This window comes from Musa acuminata, chromosome BXJ3-8 (genome assembly GCF_036884655.1).
Source record: "Musa acuminata AAA Group cultivar baxijiao chromosome BXJ3-8, Cavendish_Baxijiao_AAA, whole genome shotgun sequence".
Taxonomy (NCBI): domain Eukaryota; kingdom Viridiplantae; phylum Streptophyta; class Magnoliopsida; order Zingiberales; family Musaceae; genus Musa; species Musa acuminata.
In genome coordinates, this window is record NC_088356.1 from 8,596,846 (window position 1) to 8,615,376 (window position 18,531).

Genomic DNA, 18,531 nt, shown 5'->3' on the forward strand with positions numbered 1-18,531 from the left:
TTTATTGTTGTTATTATTGATCAGATGCTGTGATGTTTGATATTAGCAAACGATTTTTATAAATTAAAAATACGAGCAAGAATATATACCTTCTGATTTGACAAATGATGTTATCATATATATATATATATATATATATATATATATATATATGTGTGTGTGTGTGTGGGCGCGCGCGCGCGCGCGCGCGCTCGCGATTTCCTTAATAGACGAACACCGTCACGATTTCCTTTCTCCGTTATAAAGTCACGGAGTTAGTTAGCCCATGGACTGTAGCCCATGGACCATTTTCACGGACTCCGCTTCCCACACATCCCCGCCTCTCTCTCTCTCTCTCTCTCTTGTTTGAGACGGTCTCTCCGGTTCGGAGGCATCGGTGGAAAGAAGGCTCCTCCCGCCTTGTTGAACCCACTCCTCTCTCTGGTTCTTATCAAGCGGCAGTCCCGTCTTGGGCAGGCGAGAGCTCCTCGCCGTCGTCGCCATCTCGGAGGCTCTGCAGCGATTCATGTTTGTATGTGGGAACACGAGCGCCTTCTTGGGGATTTCCTTTCCACTGATGTGGAGAGGGGCTTGCGATGATCCTGGTTTATGTTCTTCCTCCCCCTAATCTATTTGTTGGAGAGTATGCTTCTTGGATTCTTCTTGTTTGTTGATTCTTTTCTTCTGGGGTTGTCTTCGTGAATCAGCCAAGAAGACTCAGGAGTTGGATGCCGCTTTGTCTGTGGTGAGATGGCGAAGGATACTTTGGACAAGGGAGCGCAGGTATGACTAGTTGTCTTCTCGCTGTTCTCCTACATTTCTTGATCTTCGTTTTCGCCATGATGATGAAAAATCTCCCAGGAACAGTAAATGAATACTCATATGTTCTGGTTGTTGCCTCAGTATGATGCTTCGGTTGCAGTCGAATTCCAAGAAGTCCTTCTGCGACTTGCTTGTAGGGTTTCTTAAGTCTGTTGAGAAAACAACAGACCGCAGAATAAGATCAAGACTTGGGTTCAATAAAATGCTCTAAAAGAAAAGAATACTATCTGTCCTGTTCTTCCTCCTCGAGTAAAGATCTACGGTAATCAAATTCATGCCCTACATATATATGATTTGTGTTTGCCATCCATTTTAATCGGTCATGAACCCATTTCAAATCCATGTCCATATGCATCCGTGTGGTCGTACAGACCGTCTTGATTATAATTTGTCGAGTCAATTAACTCGATCCGGTGTAGGTTCGGCATGCGTCAGAAGGTTTCCGGTTCGCTCGACCCATTTTTCCGCCCGAGATCGACCATAAGCCTGCACAGAAATCGTAGCTCTCGCCGCCACCATAAGCCTGAACAAGAGATCCCTCCTCTTGTTCGCCGGCCTCTCTTTCGTCCAAAACCCTAACCCACCTCAGATCTTTCCTTCCAGAATGGCTTGCGGCCGGAGAACCCTCACCTCCAACTTCACCCATCTCACACGCCGCTTCCACCCGTCCTTCGCCCACATCCTCCGCGACGACCGCGAATACACAGAGCCCTCAAACCCCCTGCCTTTGCCCCCAACTCCATCCCGTCGCCACGCTTCCTCCTCTGCCCCATCTGTCTCCGGATTTGGCAGGTGGAGAAGTCTTGGCTTCTCTCTCCCGCTCGGCCTCGAACCCGGCCTCCTTCGGACCTACTCCTCGGGCGCAGAGGGATCGAATGAGATCAACTACATCAAGGATGTCGCGGAGGTTTTGTCGGACAGCAGTTTGGAAACTGCTACCGTGGCCGCTGCGGCGGTTCCGACTCCTTTTCCTGGAGAGGTAGCAGCTGCGGCGGCTGATTCGTTCCTCCCCGTGGCAGCTCTGCAGCACTTGATTGATGCAGTCCATTCTTTTTGCGGTCTGAACTGGTTGGGTCCTTCACCCGTCTTTCCTTGATATTAATTAACGATAAGGTGTGACAGGAAGTGATATATTTTCTATATATATATCTCAGGTGGGCTTCTATTGTTCTGACAACCCTCTTGATTAGAGGGGTTACCGTCCCACTTTTGTTGAATCAAATGAAGGCCACGGTGAAGCTCAACGTAAGTGAGTTGTAACTTGTCGTAGCTTCATGTTTTTTCTGATTTCTCTTTTATTGATTGGTGATTTCCATTGTCTTTTGGAGATTAATGTGCTATTTAGAGTTTAGAAGTCTTGTATTCGGCTTTTTGATTTTGGCGTTTATGGTCAATCAACATGCGAAATCTGATTGACTGTGCTATCTATGCTTACCTCATCAACTAATTATTGAGTTGTTGTATAATTAAGTTTTGTCAAATGAGCACCCTTTTTTTATGTTTGACGCATATTCCCAGCACATTTTATAAGCAAGTTCTAAGTCCAAGTATGCTATGTGGATCAAAGTGTTTGGTAGTTGGAAAACACATACAAAAAATTATGATGAAACAAGAGTGTTGAGTTGGATGTATGGGATTACTAAAAATGAGACACTAAGAAAGTATTTTGCATTTGTGATAATCAGGGGTTGTGCTGATTAAGGACAAATTATTTTAGGTGGTATGAATTTGTCTAAATGAGATCTATCGATGCTCTTCTTATATGAGGTGAGTCAACTGGATCAGTTAGTGCTAGGACAAGTATATGAAGATCTAAGTAAACTTGAGCAGAAACATTAATAATAAGCTTTAGTTGCTTTGTCCTCGATAGAGCTTAGTTGCAGGAAAATATAGGCTATCCAACATTTTGGTACCTTATGTCTTGTTGTTGTTCTGTAATTGCCTTAGGAGAATGAGACAGTGTGGAACAGCTGGACAACGTGGGGATTTTTAACAGATGCTCTTAGCCATAGTCTTATCATTGCCACAGCATTGGGCTATGGCAATATGCCAACATATATATTGAGAAGGGACTGCCAATGGCTTCTGTCGGGTTGTTTTTGGTTCTAAGAATTCATCCTATAAATAAAGACATATTTCTTGTGTTTTCAGAAATGCTGTTGAAAAAATTGTATTAGTGAGTTGGAGCTGTTTGATTGAGTGCACCGTAGATATCAATGAAAACCATAATATAATATGAAATGTTATAAATAAAGAGTGTAAAGGTGATATAACATTTTTAAAAAGTTCAAAACACCCAACCACCAAAGTGTAACATCAACGACACACCTCCACCTGATACTGACCTTCACTTCACTTTGTTAACATTTGATAACTATATTCAGTTCTTTAACAGAACACCAACTCGTTTTCTCTAACGACTACTCACCATGTCAGCTGATAGCATGACATAGTTTTTGACCCTTAATATTTGACACATCCATCAAATAATTCTTTTCTTACCTTCTTTAGTTTTAACACATTATTGTTTTTCCATTGAAAAGTGTTGTGTGTACTATCTTGTACTTTCTAATATCAGGTTATCACACTTTTTTGCAAGTAACCATGTAGTTACTAAAAACTTGAAATAAATTTCTATTTTTCCGTATTTTTTGGTTGCAGGTGATGAGACCGGAGTTGGAACAGCTAAAGGAACAAATTAATGTATGTTTTTACTCCCAAACATGGATTCACTGCCTAATCTATAGAATGAACCATATTCTGAATCTTTTGTAACATGGATATAGTTTAATCATCACCGACGTAGCTTGATCTTAAATTTGATAGATGCTTTTGGTCAATTGCTGCTACTTGATTTTTTTCTTTGTTTTTTATTTATCCTTTTTTTCATTATGCACTTATTTGATAATCTGCTGCAGTCAATGGATTCTGAATCAGTGCAGGAGGGTCAGAAACGAATGAAAGCTTTGTTCCAAAAGTACGTTTCTGTTAGTGAGGGCCTTATTTTTTCATCACTTGTTCTGTCTTTCGTTCCTCTGCTATAGGAAGAGGTTCCTTACTTTGCTAAATTAGCATCATGCTTTGGGATACAAAAAATGTCATATTCTTTTTTTATAGTGCACAGCACCACATGAAACTTTGTCATTAGTGTAAATCTTAGAATTATGTTGACATGTTAGTAGCAAGATGTGAAAAGGTGATGGATAATTGAGCATAAATGTACAGCAACAACAGTGCGTCAGCTAATGAGAACTGTGTTGCATAACCTGACCACCTATCTGGGTCACTGGTTTCCAAACTAAAGATTTGACAAGTTGTGGTCAAGCAAGTTGCACTTAATTTGACAACTTTATAGTGGAGGCTAGAAATAGGAGAATCACAATAAGAAAAGAAGAGAGAAATATGACCTATTTGTGATGGTAGCCATTATTGAAACTTTAGCTTCTAGTGCATGGTGATAAACAGAGAAAGGACTTCTAGTTATAGGTTGCTGGGAGGCATATAAACAAATTTCTTTTGGTTCTGATTTGGGTCAGTTTGAATTGGAATCAGTTACTAAGTTTCCTAACTGGAGACAATACCTGTATTTTGAATTTGCCGGAGTGGAAGAGTTTTTCTAGTCCAGTTGCCCTTTCTTGGCTTAAAATGTAGTGGCTGAAGAGGGAAAGAGAAAAAACAAAAAGAGGGGGATGATTGGCAATTGGCAGGCATTGATGATGATTGGTCCAGACCTATGGTGACAGTTCATCTATTTTTGCAGATGTCTAGTCTTGCAATTTAGGGCATATTCCTGTGAAAGTTGCATGCGGCACTGTATACCTTGTTGGTACCATTATGCCACCATAACAGGATATTTTGACACACACACACACACACACACACACAAAGTAATCTCCAATTCTAGTTACATTCCTTGATAGCTGGTACAGTTAGGTGCTGCATTTTCTTGACAACTTGTGGGCCAATGGCAACTTGATAAAACTAAAGCGTTAGTTGAACGGGCATTCACCTTAAAACTTGATCCATGGTGGTCTTAAACCTGATTTTGGATTGGAACTTATACTCTGCAAACTTTACACTGTTTTACTAATATTGAAAGAAAATTGTTCTTAAAAATATTTCATAATTCTACTTTTAAAAATATTTTATAATACATTTAGTGAGACTACTCTTCCACAAATCCTCTTGATGCTGGTTCTCACCTTGCTGATGGTAAGATGAGGGATTGAGAGATCTCAGATTATTTTGAAGCAAGCCCTTAGCCTAAACCATATAAAGTTTTTGACATGGCTCCAACCTTTTAAAGTATTAAAACAATCAACCAATTTGATTGATTCAAGTTCTGAAATTGCTCGAGCTCAAGAAAAGGTCAAAAAGGTGTGTTCAATATTATATTTGTAATATTTATTTTCCAGAATGCAAGTAAATGCACTTTTTAAATGAGACATGTAATAAATGTGTTCAATATTATATTTGTAAACCTTGAAAACTAACTGGAGTTGAATTAAGTTTCTGATTCATGGGCATGTATTGAGTAGATGAATATCTCAGCAGCTACAAGAGTTCAAGAATGCTGATTAGGTGGCAGTTTGTCAAATTTGATATTTAAAACCTATATTGAAGCAAGATTCCATACCGGCAACCACATATGATGGCTATTTGTGCTATTACAGTTTTTTGTGCTTAATTTCTTTTATCTGTTCATTGATTTTGTTAAAGTATGAAAAACACAAGTAGTATATAGTTTAGCTACAGATAATAAATAATAGGGCTGATGTCACATAGTGCATAAGTTTCATGACAAATCGTGCAGTGCTATGGCTTGTTTCTCATGAATATTCAGTTTATCAAATTTTCATTTTTTGCCATGGGTTTTCACATCATCTTTGGTTTATTAAACAGTGAACTTGTTTTCTCTTTAGATGCCATTGTCTAATTGCTTATTATGTGCTTTTTGTTGGTGATTCTAGGCATGGGATTACACCATTTACTCCATTGAAGGGACTTCTTATCCAAGGGCCAATTTTTATCAGTTTCTTTTTAGCTGTAAGTTTATGGACCTCATTTAAGAAAGTTTTTTGTTGTGGGAACTACTTGATATATACTTGGCATGGCCACATTCAACCTTTAAACTTCTAATGCTTTACAGATACGTTAATTTGTTTTTGTTTCCTATAGATCTCAAACATGGTTGAGAAAGTTCCTTCTTTTAAAGGAGGTGGGGCATTTTGGTTTACTGATTTGACAACGCCCGATCCTCAGTACATGCTTCCAGCGCTAACGGGATTGACCTTCTTAGCAACTGCGGAGGTAACTTCCTACAATGCTTATCATTACATGGAAAGTATGTTAGTGGATAATTAATTGGACAACTTAGTATTTTGTTGACTCATATGTATCTGAATTATAAAATCTGTTGTTTAAGTGTAATGTTTTATATGTAGCCTTTGTGACTGGCTTTCTTTTATGTTTTCTAGTTCACTCTTTGTCAAGATAAGGTACATATACTTCTTGCTTGACTGAGACCTTTGTTGATTGGTACAACTTGTGCCAGCATTTTATTTATTTATTTTTTCCAAAAACGAAAAGAAAGCTATCTTACTGTGTCAAATGAGTTTATAGAGTGCCCCTAAGTTCAAGGGGGAACTTTATATATCTTATTGGTCGTACTGTGTGTGGGAAAGTTAGCTAGCCAATCAGCTGATTGATTTTCCTCTTTAAATACATGTGTGGTTCTATGTTCGACAAACATGCCCAAATTATGGCATAAATTTTTATTTTTGATCAGAGATTCTACGTCTATCTCCATCGTATCATTTGCACCCTCCTTTCTCACACATACGGCAGGCCTTCCCTAATGGCAAATGCTTCATTGAATATAGTTGGCCTATTCCTTGTGTATCTGCACCCAACAAACAGAACAAACCCATTATTGTCATGGATAATGTAATTAAGCTTTCTAATAAAGTAATCTTCATTGAATTTAGAATCTTCTTTTGTTTGTGTAATCTCAATTTTATATTGTTTTTCATTTCCAAACAAAATCAGTATCATGGCTCTCCAACTTTTCTTTGGTCTTTGTTTGTTGGATAATTGATTTGATATGGTTATCCTGAGGCCAGTGAGGTATCTTTCTACACGTCCGAGTGTCGTATTGGTTCTTTGGCATAGTCATGGGCTTAATTTGTGGGTCACAATGTGGTTTTTATGGTCCATGTTGATCCTTTTTTTGGTAGCCTCTCATGATGATGTTGTGATATCAAAGGATGAAACATTAAAATTTGATTTGAGTAGAATATTTTTGTTAGTTTGGCTTTGTATGATTCTTAGTTCTAGTTTAGGCAAACTGAGGTAACTTTCTGACCATTCAGCTTAACATGCAAGAAGGAATGGAAGGAAATCCTATGGCGAATACCATGAAGAACTTCTCCAGAGTTCTTGCATTTATGACCGTCCCGTTTACTGCTAACTTCCCAAAGGTAATACACCTATTGAAATCTTGTTAAAACTTAAAACCATTAATCATTTCTTTATTATAGAACAAATATCTTCTCTATCAGTTTGATGATGCTTTAGATGAAAGTGTACACCACTTACCATTTGCCAAAAAAAGAAAGTGTTTTATTTATTTTGGTTCTGAATGAGTTCAAAGCTCGAAATCCCGTTAACTGCTGTTATACCATGATTCCATCTTTTGAATTTTATTTATCCATGTAGTGATGTTCTAATTAACATGTTGTCTTTTCCAGGCCATCTTCTGTTACTGGATTACGTCAAACCTTTTCTCACTTGGGTATGGTTTTGGTGAGTTGTATAAAAGCCAGCCCTTTCATGTAGTTCTGTTTTCTTTGTGATCCTTTGTTGCTTCTCTGCCATTACAGGTTTGGTAGCCAAACCCACATAAATATAATTTGTTTTTTGACTTGTTGACAGTGCTTAAACTTACACGGGTGAGGAAGTTCCTGAATCTCCCTGATTCAGTTCCTGAACCCACCAAATCTGCAGCTCAACCAAACTTTACCTTGCTTGGTGCATCCAAGCCAATCTTACCGGCAGCCTCTCCAGTACCACCAGCAAAGGACTCCGATCAAACTAACACACCTGCCAGAAGGCTATCTTCATCTTCTGTTATCAGCCAACGGATAAGAAACCTAGAAAAGACGGTAAAGGCTAGAAATAAACATAAGAAAAAGTAAAACCTGCAAAGCTCATGGAAATTTTTGGCTACATAATGGAGGGTATTTCAGCATGCAAACCGTTCATACCGGTGTTATAATAATTAACAACTAAATAGAAAACAAAATTCTTGAATGTATTTTTGATATTGAATTTTGCTTTAACCGCAAGAACTACTTGTATGCGTGTATTATCCTCAACCTCTTTAGTGGAGGATAGCCGTGTGGGAGATGTAGGCATTTTTTTTGTTCTGAAAGAAGAAATTTTGCTTGGGCGAACATGCAGCAGGAATTGAGCAGATTGGGTGATCAGTCGATTTGGTACTTCGTTCTTTTGGCGTTTGAGAGTTTGTACCTCTGTACATTTATAAAATTTCTTTTTGGCTTTTTTGACAACCTTTCATGATTTTACTAAAATTTGTAAGGAACACATATTATTGTATTATTCAGCACAATAAGTCACTTTTGACGGTGATTCTTGAGCAGGAATGGGTTATAGACATGACGAAAATGGATTGATTTGGCCTTAAGACAATAGCAGTAGTTAACATATGGTTAGCTATTGAAGTTCTAGTTTATTAGAACATACCAGGTATTTTCCAAATAACAGTTGCCGAACAGTGTACGCATACTGCCTTCAGGATGCTCCTGGCATATCGATAAAATGTGTTCTTTCTCAGTGACTGCATTCAGCGCCTTCGCTAGCATGGCAAAGAGAACAAGCCTTTTCCAAATTTTCTGCATCCAGAAAGTAGAGGACCCAGACGTCTAAGATGACTAAGTTCACATCTGAATGTTACATGAGTTACCATAATCGAACAAACTTTACTATAGTCAGCTGAGAAGTCTGAACGATCATTATGATGAACAGTTTATATTACAAAATAGAAAAAGAAACCACAATCAGAAGTTAGTTGCTGCTAAGTAAAAACTTATGCTCACAATCACTTGTGAGCATATCCATAATTTACCAGCCCACCACACCGCTCCCAATTCGACCAGTAATAGATTCTGAATAACTGGTTTGCTTATTTTTTTCTTTCTAAGAATCCTTTTCTGTAAATATACTTTAGTCATGATATTACGGTATGATAATGCTACCCACCACTCCCCTTTTAAGATCAGAATAGTTATGAAGCCCACTCATATATAAAGAGGCTCACCACATATATAGTCAATCCATCAATATGTTAATTCATAATTACATATCGATATATGTAAAATGAATCATATTCCCTTTTTACGCTCCATGACAATTTGCATCAGTAGCAATAAAATAGGAACTAAATTCCGACAACACATCTACAAAACTATAACAGCTCTATCCAGTACGTACTTCCTTGTATCACTAGCTCCTAAAAAGGTTGATTGCACGAAAATACAAAAATTCTGAATTAATATTTTCATCTCACAGAGGCCATGTCGGCATCAAGCACGGAAGCTAATCATTCATACCTTGTGCCACGCAAGAAATGAGCATTGACAACAAGAATGACTAAAGAAAAGCATCCATAAATACCGCATGCTATACATCAACAAGAATGTATGATGCACATCATACATGACGCAAATACGAGTACATCTCGACAACCAGAATGAAAGCGGCGATATTTGAGAAGGCTCAGCTGAAACTGATTCTGGCCCCCCAATCTGCACCTTTTCTTTCTCTAAGACTCCTCGCCGACTGACCATCAAATAATATGACACGAGAATGGAACAACCAAACAAGACACGGACCAGAAATGATAAGCAGATACCAAAGTCTCGAGGCATAGGCAGATAGGCAAAGAAGGGTACATCACTTTTGTACCTGATGAGGCACGCCTGACCGCATTGTAAGCATCATGGTGTGATCCATGATGGTATTATACAAGAAAACGTTCTTGATCGTAGCATTCATGCAGCCGTGTTTCATGATAGCATTGCAAACTCATGAACAAACCCCCCTTCCCCCCCAGCAAACATATCTCAAGAACTTAGAAGCATGAGTAGATGGGCTTAGCGGGGTAATTCGAATGAGAAATGTCTAATCACGGTATCACATGTGGTATACAAGACAAGAAAACATGCTTGATCGTAGCACTCGTGCAGCGGATGTCTCAAGACAAGAAAGCAATGAGAAATCGTGAACAGAGCTAATATCCTTACCATGATCGGGTAATCCAGCCCCTCCCCCCTCCTCCAAGGACACCTCTCAGAATCTTCTCAAGGGTCGAAATCTCCGCCTGAGATCACACCAAAAGGACTCCAAGAACCGAAACCAAAGCAGCGACATCCAAGAACCAAGAAACGAAATCTCGGATTAAAGGTTCCGGATCCCACCGCGTAAGGTCATCACACCAAGAACTCCAAGAACCGGAACGAAAGCAGCGAAACAAGAAACGAAAGCTCAGCGGAAACGTACCGGATCGCCGCAGCCATATCGAAGTCGGCGCCAGCCAGCCAGCCAGCCTAGACGAGGACGGCTGTAGGAGACGCGTCGAGAGGAGTCACCGACGGCGGCCATACCGCTGCAGAAGAAGACAGGATTGATCCTATCCGCCGACGAGTGGAGGCAAAGTGCTCCAAGAAATGCCCTCCTCCTCCTCCAAAGAGACGAATTCTTGGAGGACTACCGGAGGCAAAGTGCTCCAAGAAACGCCCTCCTCCCCCTCCAACGAATTCTTGGGAGGAAGTTTAGAGGACGATAACAGAACATATGGAACCTGCCGGACCCGTCTTTTTTATTCATTACAGATAATAAACACACACGTTTTAACAAATATAATAATATTAAATAACAAAAATATTAGCTATACTTACTTGCATGTTATTAAAAGGAAATACGATATCGCCGATAACACAGAAAATTTAAAGGTCTCTTAGCCGAGAGCTATACCCAGAATTGGTAAACTGATTTAAGGCTACTGAAATCCGATTCGACCAAATTGACTCGGGTCGATCAGTACTGAAAATACCATTCTACAAATAAATGCTAGAACAGATTATGGAGTTTGAAGCAGGTCCTCACCTTATTTGACAGTGAAATGCTGAACTGGAGAGAACAATATGAAGCAACACCAATAACATTGTAATTGAAATGAGGAACAGAAAGAAACTGATGCTGAACACTACTTTTATTCGTGATGAAGCGTGTTTCACATCATAGTTTTATACTATTGACACAAATAACATATCATTCATGAACATTAGGCACACAACACACAAAACATGAGGTTTCTGTTTCTTTTTCTTTTGCAATCATACAGAGTCCACTTCGAATTGCGAGCTAAGTAGGCAAATAACAAACATATCGCATAAGCAGGCATCATCTATACCTCCTCCCTTCCGTGGTTGTTGTTCTTTATTATGTTAAACTTGCAGAGCGGGCAAGTCGCATTTATGTGCAGCCATTTATCTATGCAGCCACAATGGAAATGGTGCCCGCATGGGAGTTCACGCAGCTCTACACCATCCTCATAGGTACAGAGGCAGATGCAGCACTCCTGCAGGTAGAGGAGACAGATTGGTGGCATTGGCTTTCATGCAAGAAAATAAAGCTCATAATTTCAAGCTATCAAATTAACAAAACAGATATAACCCAAACAAATCAACGATAGAATATGTTGAATTTAACATCGGTTGGTTCCCTTGAAATATGCTGAATTTAAAATGGATAAAATCTCATGAAATACCGACACTGACTGCAAAGAGGCACTCGAAACAAAGTGAAATATCTGTCCAAAGCTTTGGATGATATCACTTCCAATGACAGTACCAAATCATGGTCAAACCTACATACTGTTAGGAGCTTATATAAGCAATCAGATGACATTGGTGGGAGAAGGGTACTCAAATCAAACTAATACTAATCTGGAGTGTAAAGAGTATTACAGGCACTCTAAAACATGCAAGTTGCTGACGACGAACAAAACTGTGGTGATGTAAACTGCATCAAAAGATTACAGAAACCTCTCTTTCTTGGAAATGTTTTCATGTTTAGTAAGTGTAAAGTAAGATGCAGAGGTTCACAAGAAAAGTTGGATGAACAGAAGTCCCCATGATTACAGTACTAATAGCATAAAGACTCTTCATACAGAGGAGCCCTTATTTTTCACATCATTATAGTGCTAATAAAATAAAGATGATCCATGAGAGCTTAACTGTAAGTGACAAATAGAGCAGAGAGAACACCGGGTCTTAGAAAAACAAAAAAATTAAGATATTAACAGAATCAACCAGTAGTAGTATCTTCGCACTTACAACTCTCATTGAGATCTACAAGTATTTAGAGAATTTTACTTACTCTGAATTCTTAGGTGCCTGACTAATAATAAATCCATACATGATTAAGCAAAGTAACTGGAAGTAAAAAATGTAAATCTTAAGAGTAGACAGACAGGAAAGCTTACAGCATCGTCTGCTGAAAGAGTGCGCTCAACGGGTGGATCACTGCCACACTCTGTCATGATTCCACCAAAAGGTCCTGAAATCTCATCAATTTTTTCAGAATCTCCAATCTTACGAAATTTGTACTTTGAAAGTTGGCTTATATCATCTTCAGATGCCCCTTCCTGTCTTGGAAGTGAAATGAATGCATCACATACTAGACATCATAAAATTCATGGATTGAGCTGCCACACTATCGCACCATATGCTCCCATCAACCACATGGCATATTGGATATTGTTTCTCATGCCTCAAAATATAATCCAAGAACTACGATGGCACAGCATGCCATAAGTACCACAGAAAAAATTGTAGAAATGGCCAGCAGACACAACATGCAGCATACTAATGTACACCCTTGTCATGATGGTAAAATAAATCTCCATATCCCCCATTAGTAATTACAAAAAAACCAATTATCGGACAGATGTTTAGAAAAATAACCCATGTAAAGCTGGTCCAGCAGTTAGCATTACAATAATTTGAATATTTTATTAAAAAGGTATTGGACAAGGAACCTCATGTTCCATAAAAAAGGCAAATTAATATAAGATGGAGAACACATCAATGAAACTACAAAGACTATTGCCTAACAAGAAAAGTTAGGCGTGCAAGAAAAACAAAAAAAACACTAATGATAATACCATAACAATGAAGTATTAACTGGGGTTGGCGCCTGTAATTTTACTAAATCAGATCCAGATCATACAATTACCACATAAATGACAACTGCAACAAATTTAAGAGATAAGGGCATCTATTAATTTATTCCAGTTACATACAATAGTTTATTTTTCAATCCTTATCTTCATTATGGATGAAATTACTCTGACAAGAAAATAAATTTTAGGTCTTAACAAATTGCTCCAAGTCACATTCATCAAGCAAAGGCTGTAGATACAACATTACAACATGATATAGATATGAAAGCATAAAGGTGGCACACCTGATCAGCAATGGCATACAAAATCGCAATGATGCAAGGCAGACAGCAGCAAACAGCTATGCCAATCACACACGCCAAAGCAACGCAGAAAACGACAAAGAACACGTCAAACGCCAGAAAAACTATGCACAGCCTGCAAACAAGAAAGGTGCATAGTTATTCAATACTAGAGTTTAAAAATGACAAGAAAAAAATATCTATATTTTAGCAAAACCAGTAAAGTTGGGGTGCATCACGGGTCAGCGCTTGGCCTCCAGCAGATACCCAGTAAAATCCAATAATCCACCATATAAATGAGAACATTGTATTTACTGATTCCAGATGCTTTATACAACTGCCAAAACAGGTAACGAAAGACGTGATCAAAAAGTAAGCATGGTATTCATGATTAAAAGGACATACAAACTTGAGATAGTCTTGTATCCCTAAAAGATACAAAGGTTAAGCATCTGAAGACATACAAATCTGATAATTTACAAGGGACATTTATTCCTAACTATGGCCCTTGTCCTCTTAGAGTGGGGATCTATTTGCAACACAAGTGTTAGAGTTAAATCGCAACACGGTGCAGCTTACAGCATCAAGACTTGCCATTCCAGCAAAATTAAAGGGGCAAGTTATAGCGGACATCATATATCAAAATTTAGATAGATGTAAATTATTAACTAAGTTAATAAATTTACTTCCATATTTTTAAGTCTTTTAAAACTAAAAAAAATCTATGCAGCAATCAGGTGATAATTGCATGTATGGTTACTACGAAGCAAACACATGCGGTAGGATATTTCATTGCCTCCTCAGCATATTTTGGAAGCGACAATTAGAAACAAAGCATAGACAAAGGCAGCCAATATATGGGATTCCTATCACTTTACAGATAAAGGAGAGTCAGATATACATGGTGATACACCTCTCTGAAAGGGTATTTTTTGGTGATTCCGACCAATTGCAACTACCGTCAGACTAGTCTTCTAAACAATGAAAACAGAAAAGAACATTAAATCAGAGAGACACTAGACCCTTTATCTTTCACAAATCCAAGTTCATACAGCTTCAGATATATTCAGGAACACATATTTTACATTCTGTATTGCTATTCCTGCACCAAAACTGCCTTTTGGAGCTCTATTTTAAGCAATCAGCCCTTAAACTGATCAAACTCAATTCAACCATGACTATAGATAACAATAAGAATGGTTATAGAGGACCAAAATGTGACAAAGAATACATGAGTGAAGAATCAATGAAGACCAAGAAAATAGATTTTTTTTTCTTTACTCTCATGGTTTTTTCACGAACAAGCAACAAAGCCCCAGAAAGAAAAGAAAGAAGTTGATATCTGGGAACATTATTATCCTGAAATGAGGTTTGGAAAATGCATTGTTTTCACGTTTGAACATTTCCGTATTTTGAGGCTTCTCAGTTCACTGGTATCAATTTATGAAACTGTTTCTATGGAAGGATAAAAAATCATAATAGAATTAGTCTCACAATCAAAATGATCTTTTACAATAACAAGTCATGCCAATTACCAGACAATAAAGTTGAATATGTCAGTCTCTTTGTCCAGTTACTCTTGTTGAATCACATAGTACATGTCATTCCTACAATCTTCTTGCCATACCATAAAGAGAATCTAACATACTGAAAGATAGCCCATGCAGCGCATATCCTAAGGTGACAACCGACGTAAATTACAAGATAATAATAATAATTGAACATTAAAGGAAACAAGCATACCTTTTATTCAAAATCAATAGAAAACCACCAATATATAAAATGAGTCTATGTGCATGCCCATAACAAGAAGGGGAAAAAACTCTAATAGTTTGTTAGCATTATAGTATAAGCCAACATTTAAGCCCCTTACCTAGGATTATCATCGTATCGGCCTTGCTCATTTTCTGAAGCTTCTCTCACCCGCCTTGGTGAATTTGAAGCCGAGCTCCTTCCACTCCCACCCTCTTCCTCGTCCAAAATAGCTCCCCCGCGTAAGTGCCTCCGCCGGTACTCAATACAAACACAGACCATATGAAGCACGCACTGCAGCGCATACCCCACGATCCACGCTCGAAGAGGCATCAACGGCGTCTCATTCCGGCTCAGGACGAGCACCCCAACGGCCACGCCCACAAACGCCAAGTTCCAGAGGATGTCGAGGAACACCACGGGCTTGGAGTAAGCCCAGTCGGTCTGCCGCTCCTCCAGATGCTCCGCCGCCGTCTCCCGCACCATCATCGACGGCTCCCGCATCATTTGCCGGCTGCTCGTCCGGCGGAAGAACCAGGCGGCGCGGAGGAGTCCACCGCGCCGCCCGGACCGTCTGCCGCCGTTCTGGGTGCCGAGTAGCGGAGCAGCGTCGACGCTGGCGTTCCCGCCCGGGTTCGAAGACCTCGCCGTCGCCATCCTCAAGATCGACGAATTGTAATCGGAGAAGGAAACCCTTGCCCTAGCTCTAATCGATCCGATCCCCTCGAATCATGATCCGAGACTACGAAACCCTAAGCGAAACAAAGGGAGGAGAGCCTTCGATTTAGATAGAAAGGAATGAGTGGATCGCAGTAGCGCCAGGAAGAGCGACGCGAAACCGTACCGCCTTGAACGTGACCGGCCGTGTGGCCAAAGAATTGTTGACACGTAGCCGTAGCAACGTACAGAACTCCCGGGTCGCGGAGCACTGGAACAGCTTAATTCATGTGCGGTGTATGAAATCAATCGTACACGTCGCGGTGGCTGAAGCGTTACTTTAATCACTACATAAACAGTTACTTAATTACCAAATAATGGCAATTTCTGAATGCATCAGTGGATTAATTATCACCATACTGCATCAAACCTTTTGATGTCCCAATTATCGATCAATGCAAAAAAGAAAAAGAAAAAGTTATATATAAGATCGATAATCATTTACGACTTAAAATATTTTGTCGAGATTGAGATTTATAATTATTTAGTTAAAAATATTTTATAATTTAATTAAAAATAATTATTTTTATTTATAATTTTGATAAAGGTGTTTTTCGATGGTGACGGGTGGATGGCTGCCATGAATCATATGAGCCTCGTGATTCTGCTATATTGGCAGTCACCACCACCACAGCAGACTGTTTCAGATTTCTTGGATTCTTCCATTAAAGTATGCCTTCTTTTTCTTGCACAGATGAGACCATGACATGGATCATGTTAAGACTGTTGCATCTATTTCTTGATGTTGTGCACAGGTACAAGGCACAGCATCGGTTGAGGAGAAATAGACCTGTTATGGTTCATTTCTTATGTAACAACAATACTATCTTGGATTCCTTATTATGATTGGTTCGATAGCACTAAAAGATAGATACATGATAGTTATTTAAAGAAATTGACCTGAAAATGTAATCAAAATAGAATGAAGTTACTAAAAGATTAAATTTAAGTTGAAAAATAATTTTAATTTGAGATAGTATTCTATTTAATTCAATTATATTAGGTGTTAAACTCGTCGGATGAGTGGCTAAGTGGATTTGGTATACTGTCACAATGTGTCAAAAGAAAAGAAATATGAACCTAAACTAAAATTTGTGTTTGTGTTCGGTCCGGATATGGATACGATCCACTAATTTTATACATACTTTTAAATCCTATAATCAATTGATCGACCTATGCTCCAATTCACAAAGTTATGTTTATCTTAATAATATTAATGGCTAAAGAAGAGGGTGGGTAGGATAGATACGAGATGTCGTTTTAGTACACCGGAGCTTCATTTAATTGCCGTCGGGGTTCCATCCATCTGCCATTCAAAGTCAAATTCCTCATAAAATTAACTTCAATTAAACAATGCACTCGGGTGGATTTTATTTTCTTTTTTCTTAAAACTATTATTATTATTATTATTATTATTATTATTATTATTGAGAGGTGATTGATTATCCCAATCATTTTGTTATGTGATGAAGCATATTTTGGGTCCCAGCCACGTCATAATTGACGCGCACCACGCCCTCGCCAAGTCAGCACGCGGGGTACTTCCATACTGTCACGGACAAACTTCGAAACATGGTGTTTGATGTAATGCTTATGTATGTCCGTGTCTTTTGGCATGTTCATACCTTGTACAAAATGTAAAGGGGCGGCTGAAGGCCTATAAGCCCATTTTAGTAAGGTTGATGGTCTCTTTAGGCTTGTAAATAAAAGTTGTGTCATGTGGACACGTGTGAGAGATTTTCGATCTATAATGGACCATTTTACCCTTTGTTGTGCCACTGTCCAGAGCTTGTAAAGTCTGTTTGTAATTTGCATTGTCTATGAAGTGTTCTTTCGGAGATGTTTGCTTGTGGATCCCGATTGAGGCGTTCTCTCTAACCCGTTCTCTCTTTTGGTGGTCCTATGGGTCAATGGGAGGCTTCGGGGAGGCTGACCTTTGCGGACGGACACGCAAGGGTGCCGCACGACTTAGGAAAAACCAGCTAAGTCCGTGTCATATGGTATCAGAGCGGGACAAGCACTCATAGAAACACTTAGCATGCAAACGTGGGGGACCTAGCGGGGCTGCGTTGAGGGCAGTCAGCACACGCGCGACCGTTTGGGGGAAAACGGGCATGGAGATGTAAGGAAAAGAGTCGCTCAGAGGAGCGGGCATCTGAGATTGGCATTCAGAGGAATGGCCAACCCTTCGCGCAAGAGGCACCACGAGAACAGGCAAGCTTGAAAGAATGTGGAGCGCACAAAGGTTGGGGTGGCTGAGTTTGAGCTACGGCTCAACGTTGACAACTATACTTGATGGTGCTCTAGGCAAGCGAGGCGCTTGGTAAGAATGAGACCATGCAAGGTGGAATGAGTTGTTCAGCGATCAAAAGAGTTATGCAAAGCTCACAGAGGTGAGGGGAATTGCTAACTCAAAGAATTCGGTACTCATGCATGGGCTTGTATGCGAACGATGGAGTGTTCGCGGCCATCCCAAGGCGGCCGAGACTCGGCACCATGGAGCATTGAAACTTTCTCTTCGGCATGTGAAGGATACGTCCGTAGGAGGCTGAAGTGTGCAATGAGTTCAGCATGTTGCTAGACCTTGAGGGGTGCAGTGGGGGCTGTATTGACGGGGAGTCGCAATCTAGCAAGTGCGTTTACAGGAGGCAGAATAATGCACAGTTTGTTCAGCAGATCGGAGTAGTCCAAGGGGATGGTGGTCTCCGAAACGAA

General features: G+C 39.4%; 2 protein-coding genes and 1 long non-coding RNA gene across 6 annotated transcripts; 1 reads left to right on the plus strand and 2 right to left on the minus strand.

The window, feature by feature from the left end:
- The first annotated feature begins 333 nt into the window (after positions 1-333).
- Positions 334-8,461, plus strand: LOC135583146 (mitochondrial inner membrane protein OXA1-like). Of its 3 annotated transcripts, none has more exons than XM_065161804.1 (12): positions 334-584; positions 687-762; positions 883-1,063; positions 1,221-1,869; positions 1,956-2,046; positions 3,463-3,504; positions 3,720-3,778; positions 5,772-5,847; positions 5,980-6,111; positions 7,173-7,280; positions 7,551-7,609; positions 7,735-7,878. In XM_065161804.1, exons 4-12 carry the CDS (start codon positions 1,406-1,408, stop codon positions 7,739-7,741), a joined length of 1,038 nt encoding a protein of 345 aa, XP_065017876.1. In that variant the 5' UTR covers positions 334-584; positions 687-762; positions 883-1,063; positions 1,221-1,405; the 3' UTR covers positions 7,742-7,878. The 3 variants fall into 3 exon arrangements, with proteins under 3 accessions (XP_065017876.1, XP_065017874.1, XP_065017875.1); XM_065161802.1 differs by having other exon boundaries at positions 335-584; positions 7,551-7,605; positions 7,735-8,461; XM_065161803.1 differs by lacking the exon at positions 883-1,063 and having other exon boundaries at positions 335-584; positions 7,551-7,605; positions 7,735-8,461.
- LOC135644327 (uncharacterized) lies at positions 7,814-10,706 on the minus strand. Its single transcript, XR_010498443.1, has 3 exons — positions 10,125-10,706; positions 8,566-8,714; positions 7,814-7,952 (listed from the first exon to the last, which is right to left on the minus strand). It is a non-coding gene; the product is annotated as an uncharacterized LOC135644327 (long non-coding RNA).
- A 359-nt stretch (positions 10,707-11,065) lies between these two features.
- Positions 11,066-15,906, minus strand: LOC103993216 (E3 ubiquitin-protein ligase At1g12760). Of its 2 annotated transcripts, XM_009413188.3 has the most exons (5): positions 15,221-15,906; positions 13,565-13,684; positions 13,351-13,483; positions 12,368-12,529; positions 11,066-11,461 (listed from the first exon to the last, which is right to left on the minus strand). In XM_009413188.3, exons 1-5 carry the CDS (start codon positions 15,754-15,756, stop codon positions 11,288-11,290), a joined length of 1,125 nt encoding a protein of 374 aa, XP_009411463.1. In that variant the 5' UTR covers positions 15,757-15,906; the 3' UTR covers positions 11,066-11,287. The 2 variants fall into 2 exon arrangements, with proteins under 2 accessions (XP_009411463.1, XP_065021196.1); XM_065165124.1 differs by lacking the exon at positions 13,565-13,684 and having other exon boundaries at positions 15,221-15,887.
- Positions 15,907-18,531: the final 2,625 nt, after the last annotated feature.

Bases quoted from the DNA above. Each gene is read 5' to 3' on its own strand.
- LOC135583146 (XM_065161802.1), top strand. From the start codon at position 1,406: ATGGCTTGCGGCCGGAGAACCCTCACCTCCAACTTCACCCATCTCACA. The intron at 6,112-7,172 runs GTAACTTCCTAC...CTGACCATTCAG, and splicing joins CCTTCTTAGCAACTGCGGAG to CTTAACATGCAAGAAGGAAT. The intron at 7,281-7,550 runs GTAATACACCTA...TGTCTTTTCCAG, and splicing joins TTACTGCTAACTTCCCAAAG to GCCATCTTCTGTTACTGGAT.
- LOC103993216 (XM_009413188.3), bottom strand. From the start codon at position 15,756: ATGGCGACGGCGAGGTCTTCGAACCCGGGCGGGAACGCCAGCGTCGAC. The intron at 13,685-15,220 runs GTAAGGGGCTTA...CTGTTTTGGCAG, and splicing joins CGATACGATGATAATCCTAG to TTGTATAAAGCATCTGGAAT. The intron at 12,530-13,350 runs GTGTGCCACCTT...CTTCCAAGACAG, and splicing joins TGTATGCCATTGCTGATCAG to GAAGGGGCATCTGAAGATGA.